This window comes from Pholcus phalangioides, unplaced genomic scaffold, assembly GCF_987345545.1.
Source record: "Pholcus phalangioides strain wild (caught in Gottingen) unplaced genomic scaffold, Ppha-v1.0 ptg000011l_1, whole genome shotgun sequence".
NCBI lineage: Eukaryota > Metazoa > Arthropoda > Arachnida > Araneae > Pholcidae > Pholcus > Pholcus phalangioides.
This window is the reverse complement of record NW_028301604.1, coordinates 31,497,749-31,510,445: the sequence shown is the minus strand read 5'-3', so window position 1 is coordinate 31,510,445 and position 12,697 is coordinate 31,497,749. Positions and strand designations below refer to the sequence as shown.

At 37.7% G+C, this 12,697-nt stretch overlaps 1 protein-coding gene across 1 annotated transcript; it reads left to right on the top strand.

Moving 5' to 3' along the window:
* The first annotated feature begins 6,947 nt into the window (after positions 1-6,947).
* On the top strand, positions 6,948-11,015 carry LOC149080336 (uncharacterized). The gene is made up of 2 exons (XM_089239470.1): positions 6,948-7,407; positions 7,899-11,015. Exon 2 carries the CDS (start codon positions 8,412-8,414, stop codon positions 10,341-10,343), a length of 1,932 nt encoding a protein of 643 aa, XP_089095596.1. The 5' UTR covers positions 6,948-7,407; positions 7,899-8,411; the 3' UTR covers positions 10,344-11,015.
* The last annotated feature ends 1,682 nt before the right edge of the window (positions 11,016-12,697 follow it).

Sequence of the window (12,697 nt, the reverse complement as noted above, 5' to 3'; positions counted from 1 at the left end):
CACTTACTCACTCAATCACTTACTTACTTGGTCACTCAATCACTTACTTACTTGGTCACTCACTCACTCGGTCACTCAATCACTTACTTACTCGGTCACTCAGTCACTCACTCGGTCACTCAATCACTTACTTACTCGGTCACTCAGTCACTCACTGGGTCACTCACTCACTCGGTCACTCAATCACTTACTCACTCGGTCACTCAATCACTGACTCGGTCACTGGATCAATCACTCGGTCACTGGATCAATCACTGACTCGGTTATTGGATCAATCACTCGGTCACTCAATCACTGACTCGGTCACTCGCTCAATCACTTACTCACTCGGTCACTCAGTCACTCACTCACTCACTCAGTAACTCAATCGCTCACTCCCTCGCTAACTGACTCGCATTGAACTGTTGTCGGTGAATTTTCTTAGTGGTGAATTGCATGGCGGTGAATTGTCGGTCGGTGAATTTTCCGGCGGTGAATTATTGTCGGTGAATTTTCCGCACACGCTTATTTCCTCCCCGGCTCATACTTACTTCTGATAATTTTTTATGAATTTATTAGAAATGGTTGAGCCCCCGGTAATTTGTACTTTTTGGATGAGATACTAATTGGTTTGTTTGCTAAAACGTTATAATCGGGATCCAATGCATTTCATTCAAGTATTTTAAAATATATATCTCAGTTATAACGGCGTAATCACGTTACTGTATGAATGTCATTATAACCGAGTTTTAATGTATGCTCATGTAGGAAAGCAAAAAAAAATTTATTAGTTAGAAAAATTTAATTTTTTCTTCATTGGTTTTTTTTATTGTTATCAGTGCAAAAGCGCCAAACAAAGAATTAGTTTCTGTCGAATAGAACTTAACCATACAGTTCCTCGAATTTGTCTTTTCCCCTCATTTTTATGGCAACCTGAGAAGGAGAGCAATTCCTTTGTCCAGTGCATCCGAAATCCCATCACCCTCCTTGTCAAAACACTTAATAGACAATGGAAGGCAGCAACCGCGAGTTCAGCCGAACCGTCATCAGGGTGTTCAAGCCTTTTCAATAGATGATGGCGGCTTTCCGGTTACCCCAACCGTAAAAAAAAATGTGGATTTTCTCGGTTGAAAAAACCGCCGTCAGTGGTTGCGGTTGCATCTGTGCGTTGACAGAATAAAACTATAGATGATGCCTTCCCCCCCAACCTCAACCGCCTGCAACCGCACCGTAGTCAGGTCCCGGCCTAAGGCCATGCGATTTGTTTTGTCAATCAGACGCCGAGCTAGCGATCCTACTTAGAGCTGTGTTAATACAATTGTCTACCTTTGGTTTCCTGGTGGTGCTCTAGTCATTATTATAATTGTGCCACGATCCTCATCCCTGGGTGATCCCCACCCATCCCTCCTTCCATTTAACATCAGGGGGTTCCTATTAGTACCGGCCTGTAAAAACATGTTACACTCGTTTGCAAAATTAAGAGAATTAACATATTATGTCGAATTTCTGAAAAAACTAGTGGACAGATTTTAATGAAATTTGGTACGAATGCACAGTTATATAACAGAGAAAGACATGTACCATACAAAAGTCATAGCACGCACGCACGATTGTCAGTAAAGCTCATCATTGCAGGAATGTCCAAAATCCACGTTGCGAGATCGAACCGAAAATGAGTAATATAGGGTATGGTCCCCTCTCGGGCAAAGCGCAAATTGAGACGTGTGCAGCGTCCGCGACACGACGCAGGGCAGCACTCTGTTTTGTGGACAGTCAGGCAGGTCGCACAGCGCGACGGCATACGGGACACGAGACAGTTAAGGAGTCCCTGTTGCAACGCAGTTTTCAGTTCCGGGATGGTTCTCGGAGGAGGATGACGAAATGCAATTGCCCTCAAAGAGCCTCCCAGACATGTTCTATACGGTTTAGGTCAGGAAATCTGGATGGCCAATCCATATGTCGAATTTCCTCACTTTCTAGATTTCTTCTCCATGAACAGGAACCGAGGTCCAACTGCGCCCCTGAAAAGTCGAACATAGGGATCTAAGATCTCTCTATACCTCCTAGCAGTCACGGACCTTCTGCCAAACACATGGAGGGGTGTGCGGCCGTCCAACATGTCCCAGACCATGACACCTCCACCACCATAGTGGTTCATTTCCCTGATATGGGAGGGATGGTGTCAGGTACCAGGCTCTCTCCAGATGAGTATACGTCGAGAATCCGTATGCAGGCTGAATCTTGACTCGTTTGTGAAGAGCACGGTGCTCCACTGAAGTCTGGTCCAAGGCTGATGTTGTCTGCACCATGCTAAACGCGCTCTCTTGTGTGCTGCAGTTAGCGGGACACAAACAGCGGCTCTTTTGGCATAAAGCCCTCTCTCTCATGAAACCTTCGGGCAACAGTAAACCGTGAAACTCGAGTTCCATGCAGCATGCAGCTCACGTGAGAGCTCTGATGCTGTAGCAGTCCTGTGGTGTCACGCTGAAAGTGCCAAATAACGAGCCTCATTGGTCGTCGTGGCTCTTCGACGATCTTGTCCAGGTCTTCTCGATACGGATCCAGTGTCCTGAAACTGCTGCTGTGGTGGTCGAGTGGTCATAGTGACGGACTCGCATTGCGAGAATCCGGGTTCAAACCCTATCATCACCGCAGTGGTGATCGGCTGAAGTTGGTTTTCTGCGGTTCCCAACTTCGAGGCGTAAATGCGAGCCGATCTCCCCGTTAAAAAGGTTTCCCGCAGAGAGCAACAGGCCTACACAACGGTATAATTATGCATTCATTACCCTTCACGCACTGTGAGTTGCGGTAAAACTCATAGTTTAAAAAATTGATTGCAGATGGCAGCGCTACACATACCAAGCATTATACAGAAACAAACTTCTCGGAAGGTTCACTATACATACACGCACATTCCAACATGTAATAATTCGTTAGAGGTTCCGCAGAGGAATATGGACGAGGTGCATGTCTGGTGTAGTAGTAGTAGTGTCCTGAAACTGTCAGAAACGCAGCAAATGTCATCAAGGAGTACGAGCACACGAATCGTGGAAAACGCCTCGTGCCCAAACGTTGTGACAGTTCCGCCCACACGCACATGTACGCTTACGTATTTGACACTGAATATTTGCACACTTCTTCGATGGCATTATTAGATCAGTACTTTTTGTGAAAATAGACCCAAATGTGCAAATTCTCTTAATTTTGCACACGAGTGTACAGTCGGCCCCCCCGTATTCGCGGGTTTTTTTCCCTTCATGGAAATTTTTTTTGCAACACTCAGAAATCATCATTGATGTGTTTTGTTTGGAAAACTTGAGTTGTGCATGTTTAGAATGGCTCGCTAATGGCATTATTGTCATCACTAGAGCCGTGGCAACTCCCAAAAGAGAAACGGTCACCTCGGGTTGGATTAACCCCTTTGGCCACAATGTGCGCTAAAGGACACAACCAATTCTACAGAGACAACTGGAGAGACATTGTCACGTTAGCGAAACAAGTGGGTGGAGAATGGTTCAATGATATAGATATAAACGAGATATACAAGAAAAAACTATGCTTCGGTTATTCGCGGATTTCCCGTATTCGCGATCACCCCTGGAACGTAACCCCCGCGAATACGGGGGGCCGACTGTAGTTACATAATATCGTTATGTTACAAAAGTTAAAAAATTTATGCTGCTTGCATGAAGAAATTAATATACAAGAAGCAATTTTCCTTTACTTAAGGAGTGGTCACGCTACTCGCATGCCAAAAAAAATGCAAATAATAGTATTTTTATACTGATTAATTTTTCCGTTGCATGTAACAGATTCAAGAAATTGTAGGTTTCGAATATACAGTATATAGGAGAAAAGGATGGTCGAGCTCCGACCAAAAGAAAACATGTGCTTTCAAGCGTATATCATAAATCTTCGCATGAGTACAATATACGGGGTGATTATAAAAAAACTATCCCGACATATGGGCCCCTAACTATCATACCATTCACAGAAACTGAATGAAATTTTGGCATAAGTATTTTTTTGAGGTATGCGCTCAAGAATGATATGGAAAACAACAGTGTCACTCTAACAGTTACGGTTACAGTGAGAAAATTTCGAAAATATCAAATGGCAACACCAAGTTTTTTGTATTGGAATGCGATCTCCATACTGCAAAACACTAAATAGCGTTGGAATGGCACCTGTAGCACGAAAATTCCCGGAGCTAGGCAAGGAAAAAGTAAAAAGGACTTTGCCGTGCACCAGAGCATTAATGTTCGTTTCATTCGTCACACCGTTTCTTCGGCTGAGATCCCAGCCCGATTAGTCCTCCACAAGGTCATGTGGAAAATTTGTGAAACACAATAAAATGCTTTATTTTATGCTGCTTCTCTGTCCTTATTGGTTGTCCTCACTGTTAGCCTATCTACCGCCGGTGATTTTCATGCTACAGTTGCCGTTCGAATGCTATTTAGGGTTTTTCACAATGGAGATCACATTCCAATACAAAAAACTTGGTGTTGCCATTTGATATTTTCGAAATTTTCTCACTGTAACCGTAACTGTTAGAGTGACACTGTTGTTTTCCATATCATTCTTGAGCGCATACATCAAAATACCTTATGCCAAAATTTCATTCAGTTTCTGTGAATGGTATGATAGTTAGGGGCCCATATGTCGGGATAGTTTTTTTATAATCACCCTGTACATACACAATGCATTCTTCATTAGAACTTAAACATTTCTCTTTCATATTAATCACTGAAAATATTCAAACATTACTTTGCGTGTTAACCAAATTGACATAACCATGCAAATGAACGTGGCATTTATACGATCATTTCGCACACCCATCCAGGACCGGGCTTAGGAATTTCGCGGCCCGGTGCAAAGAAAATAAAAAAATTGCGGCCCTTTTTGAAAAAAATATATAATTACTCCCCGATTTACGAACTTCCCGAGTTGTGAACCGAAGTATTTTGGCAGTCTTGGTTTTACAGCATGGAACGAAAATTGTACAGGCAGTGCGATGGAGATCAAAATCGGGATGCTGAAGGGAAAACAATGTTGTCAAAGAAGACTTTTTTTTATCATCATATTGATTTTCATTGTGTATTGGAAGCAGGGCCGCAAATGGGGGGGGGGGAGTAGGCGGATCTGGTGTCCCGTGTGCCAGATCAGAGAGACCACAAATTTCACCCTTTAACCTCTTCAATATTAGAGAGGAGAGCCAAAATGCGTGCTTTCCCCCAGCTGGCCACACATCTAGTTGCGGCCCTCATCGAAAACATTGGGAGGGTTCAAAAATATTGGTGAGGGAAGGAGGCTCTAAAACCCAAATGTTTCCATTGATATTACAAATATTAAGGGGAGGGATTTGATCCCAATAGAAGTTTACGCATATGCTCTTCGGAATTTCTCCACTAATTGTAATGGCTATCAGCGCTTTGATGTTATTGGTGTTGAAACTGGAAGCTGTTTCTTTTCCCACCAAATTAAAGTTTCAGGGAAAAAAAAAAGTTTTTCACAAATATTTCCCATTCCAGAAGAAAAGGGTTTCTTTCAGGGAAAATTGCGGCCTCCTAAATTTTGCGGCCCGATGCGACCGCACCTTTCGCACCTGCCTAAGTCCGGGCCTGCACCCATCTATATGGTGGTGTACACTCAACTTGAAAATATGTACTCCACCAGTTTCATATATATATTATATATATGAACCCTTAATTAACCGTCTTTTCGGTAGGAACGCTTTTAGACGTTCAAATGTTCCATGTCATTTCTGGGCAGGAGCGTTTTAAGACGTCAAAATTTTCCATGTCAATTCTGGGCGAGAGCGTCTTTAGACGCTCGTGAAAGCTAGTTCCTTCCCCCAAAACCCTTTGTGTCGTGATTGACAAGCTGTAACTCCCCTTCTCATTCAGGTGTCCCTTTGGGGCTACTTCACAAGAACAGAAAATTATACTCGAGGAAAGAGTGCGTATTTTATTGTGTCCTTTCAACAAGACCACCGTGCTTATGTTCAAGTACCGCAGACGACAGGCTGTAGACATTCCCAACCCATAAATACAATAAAATGGCTTCGATAGAATGCTGCATACTGCGGCATCGTTCACGAGATGCCCAGTTTTGTTAATTGACAACTACAATTGTAAGTTGTTTATTCATTCTAAAAATGGCGGGAAAAGGGTTTTGTACTTGTCTGTGTTTAGAGTTCATTTTTTCCACACGCATAGGAACTATAGCACTACCTCCTATTAAGACGCCTTCATTGTGTATTAAGGAGTTCTACCTCCTATATACAAAGCCCCTGCACACGTCACAGCTGACGTGGTCACGTGACTATCCGAAGGCCGACGACAGGAAGAAACTAGCTATGGCGATGCTGTGTGATATTTCGGATACCGCGTGGTTATGAAGAAAATCTGAATCAATCTCTAATTCCAGAGTAAGTATATTTTGCATTTTTCGTTAAATTAATCGTTTAAGCTTGTACATTTTTAAATGAATTTCAGACAACAAAACGGTTATTTGTTTAAAACATTACTTGTTTTTGTAAGTACTGTACTACTTGCAATAGGCCTACCTTGAGGAGTTTCCTGCCTTTTAACGTGGTGAAAAAGTAAAGTCTGGTAGAAATATCGTTAAAAATATCATTTAACCATAGATTTATTTCAAATTTACTATACATATTTTTGATTATATATGCTATCCTGTGACAGTACAAAGCTTCAAATATCTCCAATACTTAATATTTTTTGAAACTTTCAAAAAAAAGAATGCATTAAAATTAAAAAATAATTTTTTTTTAGAACCCAAAGTATTTATGAATGTATCTCATCTAAAAATGAATTGCATATTTCTTGAATATCAAATATTTCTAATTTAGGCCTATAATAAATAATACACATACATAAAATATAAAATAAAATCTATGATATATATAATAAAAAATAAATGAAATATCAGTTTTATGAATATTTTTACATTATAAAAATTGGAATATTATATACGAGCATATATCTAAATTTTTCATGGCTACATCATTACCTATTCATGATACTTTTATGAATAGTTACTATGCTTTTAATTTCTATTGAAGTTTTACACACTTCTATCCTGCCTCTGGAAATTCTTTCAAACAGTTCAGGTTAAGAACCTCTGCTGTAAGTCATGACTTGCAATGAAAATAAATTGTTCATACATTTTAAGATTCACAACATTTCATAATTTCTAATTTAAAATGTGAAATTTAATTTTTTTCAATCTTTCCATTTCATGCAGAATAACAAGATGCCTTTCAAGTGTTGTGTTACCAACTGCAAGGGCAATTATGAAACTGGGCCTAAGGTTTCAGTATTCCGGTTTCCAAAAGAAGAGAATCTAAAAAAGAAATGGATCAAAGCCATACTGCGAAAGGATTTCGAACCAACCTCAAGTTCCAGAGTAAGTACTGTTTTTGGTGGTATTTATATATCATAAAGTTGTTCTATTCAAAGGTATAGGCCTGAGGACAGAGAGCCTCTTTGAAATTTTGTATTAGTTAGTTGCATGATATTTCATCTTTTCATACATCCTTAAAAACATTGTTAGAACTGATATTTATAGCTTTTACAATTCACAATATTTCACAAATTCTTATTCCAAAGTTAAAATTAAATTTTTCCAATTTGCTTCAGAAATTATTTCTTGGTAGTCAGATTTTTTCGAATAACATTAAAGGTATGGTAAATTTTTAATAAAATACAAATTTGTTGTACTATAACAAAATATTCATTATGATAGTATTAATTTTTAAATAATATAACTATAGATAATTTATCACATGCATTAAATGTCACTTGTTACAGTTACTAGTTCTCTGAAGGATTTTTTGTTTCTCACTCAATTATGTTTGTATGGATAAAGCCAAAATTTGAATACCAAATTCATTTCAGGTTTGCGAGCTGCATTTTATCGAAGAGGATATTGAAAGGAAAGTGTCGTATTATGATGAAAAGACCGGAAATTACCTTGTTGCTAGCCTTCCCCAACCTCGACCCAGAGATGGTGCAGTTCCCCGTGTTTTCCATGGATGTCCCTTGTATTTGTCCACACCTTCTACCAGCAGGGAAAGTCCATTGGATAAAAAAGCTCGAATTGAAAGTGAGCAAATCGCTGCTGCGATTAAGAAAAGCAAAGCAGAAGAAGAGCTCTACAATAAAAGATTTTCCTATAGTTATTTAAATGAACTGAAAGACTGCTTGAAAAACTGTCCTGTTCCTAAGGATTGGGATGTTCTTGTGAAGGAAGAAAATATAATTTTCATTCACATCCAAGCAGAACAAATTCCGATAATACTTTCCTCAGTTGTTGTGGATGAAAATTTGATGGTTACTGCTTTTCGTAAAGATTGAAAACTGACCAGCGTTGATCAGTGTGCATTACCTACAAAGCTAACTGATGTGAATATGTTACATAAGTTTCTGTGCGATGTTAAAAACTCCAACAATGAAATGTGCCAAAATGCTTCAGCACTTGTTCTGTCAATCTGTGATATGCTTCGAACACTCGAACAATATTTAATTGAGCAGAATGTAAATACGGAAATGATTCAATTTATTTCTGAGCAATTGAAATTGATAATTTGTCACAAAAACCATTACAGGTACAGTGGAAATTTTTTAATTTTATGTTGCCTATTATTTTCCATATCTCCACATGTATACAAATTCTTACGCAGCAGTAACTATATTATTTTGCCACATTCATCTACCCTGACAAAGCTATGTTCTATGTATGATGTAAATCCTAAAATTGAACAGAAGGATGAAAATTTTTTGGCTTATGCAAAAGAAAAATTTGCATTGATTGGTGGTAAAGATAAGCATGTTTTACTATTGATGGATGAAATCCACATAAAATCATATTTAGACTATAAAGGTGGGAGTATTTTAGGAATGGCATATAATAACGAAAAAGCTGCATCTTCAGCTTTTGCTTTCATGATTCAGAGTATTGAGTCTAATTATAAAGATGTAATACACGTACTGCTGGTGAAAACAATATCTGCTGCTGTATTATATAATATGTTAAGCAAAATAATTGTTGGTCTTGAAACTATTGGGTTTTTAGTCATAGGAGTTGTTTCAGATAATAATGCTATAAACCAAAAGGCTGTTTCGTATTTCTGTAGCCCTCCAGAACTAAGCATTGTATATAAACACCCTTCAGATTTTCTTCGTCCTTTGTTTTATCTTATTGATTCTGTCCATATATTAAAATGTATCCGAAATAATTGGCTTAACCAAAAGAATACAGGAAAATGTATGTATTTCCCAGATTTTAAAGCTCGACCAATGGGCATCAATGGACAGCCATTGTTGAAAACAGCTTCCTTTTTAGCATTGAAAGAGCTTCGTGAAGCTGAAGCAAACAATATTGTGAAGTTTGCCCCTTCTCTAACAGAAAAAGCTCTTTGCCCCAATAATTTTGAACGTCAAAATGTTCGCTTGGCGTTGAAAATATTTAACTATACAGTTTCCGAAGGCCTGAAATGCGGTGGTGAAATTCATGCCATTGCAAACCACAAAGATACAGCCAATTACATAACGTTAATATGTAAGTGGTTTGATATAATGAACGTTCGCACAGTCCTGAAAGGAAAATGTAAAAGGAACGTGTTTCAGGAAGCTTTGACATCATCTCCAGATGATGAGAAAATGAAATTTTTATATGATTTTTTAGATTGGTTAGATTATTGGAAAAGTGCAAATTGTTCATCTGGCTTTCTAACCAAGGAAACTTTTCTTGCCTTGCAACATACAACATATGCAATGATAGAAATTGTGAAGTATTGCTGTGATGAATTGAAGTTGCAGTACATATTAACAGGCAAATTCCAAACTGATTCCCTCGAGGAACGTTTCGGTCAATACCGAAAACTTGCAGGTTGTCAATACAATGTGTCTTTGGTTCAAGTGTATAAAACTGAAATGAAATTGAGGATTCGTTCTTTGATGCCTCTAACTGTCAAGTCTCACTCACAAGGAGAAATTTCCTTAGCTCCTCTCGACGAATATTGTATTATTCAAATCAATGAACCAGATTCTGTGAAACTTCCAGATACAGAGAATTTGCTTTTAAAACAGATCACTGTTTCTAAAAAGGAGCTCACAGATCTCGGTAATTCACTTCCTACGCTAACTTATATTGCAGGCTATTGTGCGCATGCAACTTTAAAAAAATTGAAGTGTACTAATTGTAAATTCAACCTCACCTTCAATAATTCCCTGGAATTTAATGAACAGTATGATTTAATTAAAAATCTTGATAGGGGGTGGATTAAAATATCCAAAACAATCTGTTTTGCTAGTTATGCACTGTTATGTAATTGTTTCTAAATTGGTCTCAAAAGAGTTTGAAAAGGAATTTTTTGAAATCAGGAACCATTATGATTTTGTTATCAAAGCAACAGTTAATACATTATTTGGAATTGAATGTTTTCCTGATACATGTACAAATGGTCACTATTCAAATTTTATTCTTAAACAAATTATATCTGCATCAACTAACATATTTCTGAAAAATTATTGTAAAAAGAGGAATGATGCACCCAAGACTTCGAAGTTGGACAAAAATAAATTAAATGCAAATGAACCTATAGATTCTGAAAGTATTGGAAATTCATGTCCAAGTAATGTAAAAGGAAAGAAAAAACTACAGACACTTTTATAATAGTCGAATAGTGTTATAATGAACTTGAAGAGACTGGAGAAAGCGCTTTGTTAAAACAAAATTCCATTGTAAAGTAATTCCAGGTTTTTTCATTGTTCCTATGTAAACTTATCTGGGAGATTAGAGAAGTGTTTGTTAAAACAAGATTTTTGTTATAACGTTTTCCGTTAAAACTGGATTTGACTGTAAATTCACATGAACATTTTTTAAATCATGTTATTTTGTACACAATAAAAAAAACATGTTTGTAGTGCGAGTGTGTATTTGTAATAAATTTTTTCTGAAGTATTTTTGATTTCAGTGCTGCAGAAATGGGCATATTGCTAACTTTTAATGACTATTATGAATAAGAGCATGTTATATGAAATTTAGGAATAATATCTCTCTTAGGATAATACTAAAGTTTTTTTTTCCAAATTGACATTGGAATACTTAATTACACGGAATTATTCCAAAATTTCGGTTTCCAGGAGTGTGAAATGAGATTGTTTACAAATACGGAATTCAGATTTATATACGTAAAAAAAATCCAAACATCAGAAAAGGAAACTCCTACGTAAACACCTATTATGAGTATATTGCAAACTTTAATGAATATCACGAGAAATACCATATTTTTATAACTAAATAGGCCGTTTATAATTTTAGCAGAAGCATCTCTTTGGCTACTAATAGATGAATAAATCTAATTGAAAAAAAATTCCAATTAAGGTTGGAAGAAATTAATGTGTACACAAATTATGGAAATATAAAATTTTGATTTACGTAAAAAATATTACGTCTAAACAGTGTTCCCCAAAGTGGGCGATGGGTTCGCTTGAGTTGAGGGGGGGGGGGGCGCCCGATGAGAGAAAAATTCTGTAGAAGTGGGAGGCGATGGGATACCACAAAAAAAGTTTGGGAAACTATGGTCTAAAAGAAGAAAAAATTAACTAGATTAACGCTCCTGTAAAGGGTGTTTCTAGCAATACCATAAACCAGACTCGGCCTTCGGGTGGGTGACGTCACAAACGGTCCTGAGGCTTTGTATATAGGAGGTAGTGACTATAGTCCGTTTCAAGTTAACTTTGCAGTGGAGAGAAAGGTAGAGCGTGTACTCCTTCGCCGCAAAATAAAGTTCCCGTAAATCGGAGTTTTGTGATGATCATTTATACAAAATATTTCAATTTTTTTAGTGATTTTGAAAAAAATAATGAAAAAATAAAGTTTAGAACCCATGTTTCTTCGTTTGAAATTTTTAAATTAGAAATAAATATTGGTTACCATTATCAAAAATCTATAGCAACCACGACATTTTGGCTCGATATCCTAGAAATCTTCCATACCTTACCGAGTCCGCGCATCGATACATTGGTTAAGAGGCTTTTGTTGCCATAGCAACGAGTGATGAGGTTCCCTCGTAGCTTCCTCTTCACTGCAAAGTTAACCTGAAACGGACTATAGCTATAAGAAATACAAGGGTGAAACACAAATTACACACACGCAATTCCCTTCAAGGGGAAATAATTATTTAGAGTAGCTGAAGCCTCCCATATGCCGGGCTCTCTTCATTTTTTTCTAGTTTTTCTTTTTCTCACTCAGATATTATCGACGAAATCGTTTTTTACTGTCATGATCCTACGACAGTAATATATGTTAAACACAACTAAACTATGGGGGGGGGGCAGAAATATGAATTCGGCCAATAATACGATCATTGTATTGCTCTTAAATTTTTTTTTATGTGACACCAGAGTTAAGACTATTTACGCATTGTAACATTTTAAATTTGGTACAACATATTATATTCACACCAAGACCAATATAAGAAATTCCGAAAGTAAGAAAAATACAAAGGAAAAGGAGGAACAATAGATGGCATGCAGCACAAAAAAAGTACAATGGTGTCCCGAGTTGGGACTTTACATATAGTATCATTGATTTCCCCCTCCCCTCAACGGCCTTCCTGACCCCCAAAAATGACGTACCCCGATTCCCGGCCTAATTTACGTGGCAGCAAATGCGATCATTTTCATCAAAC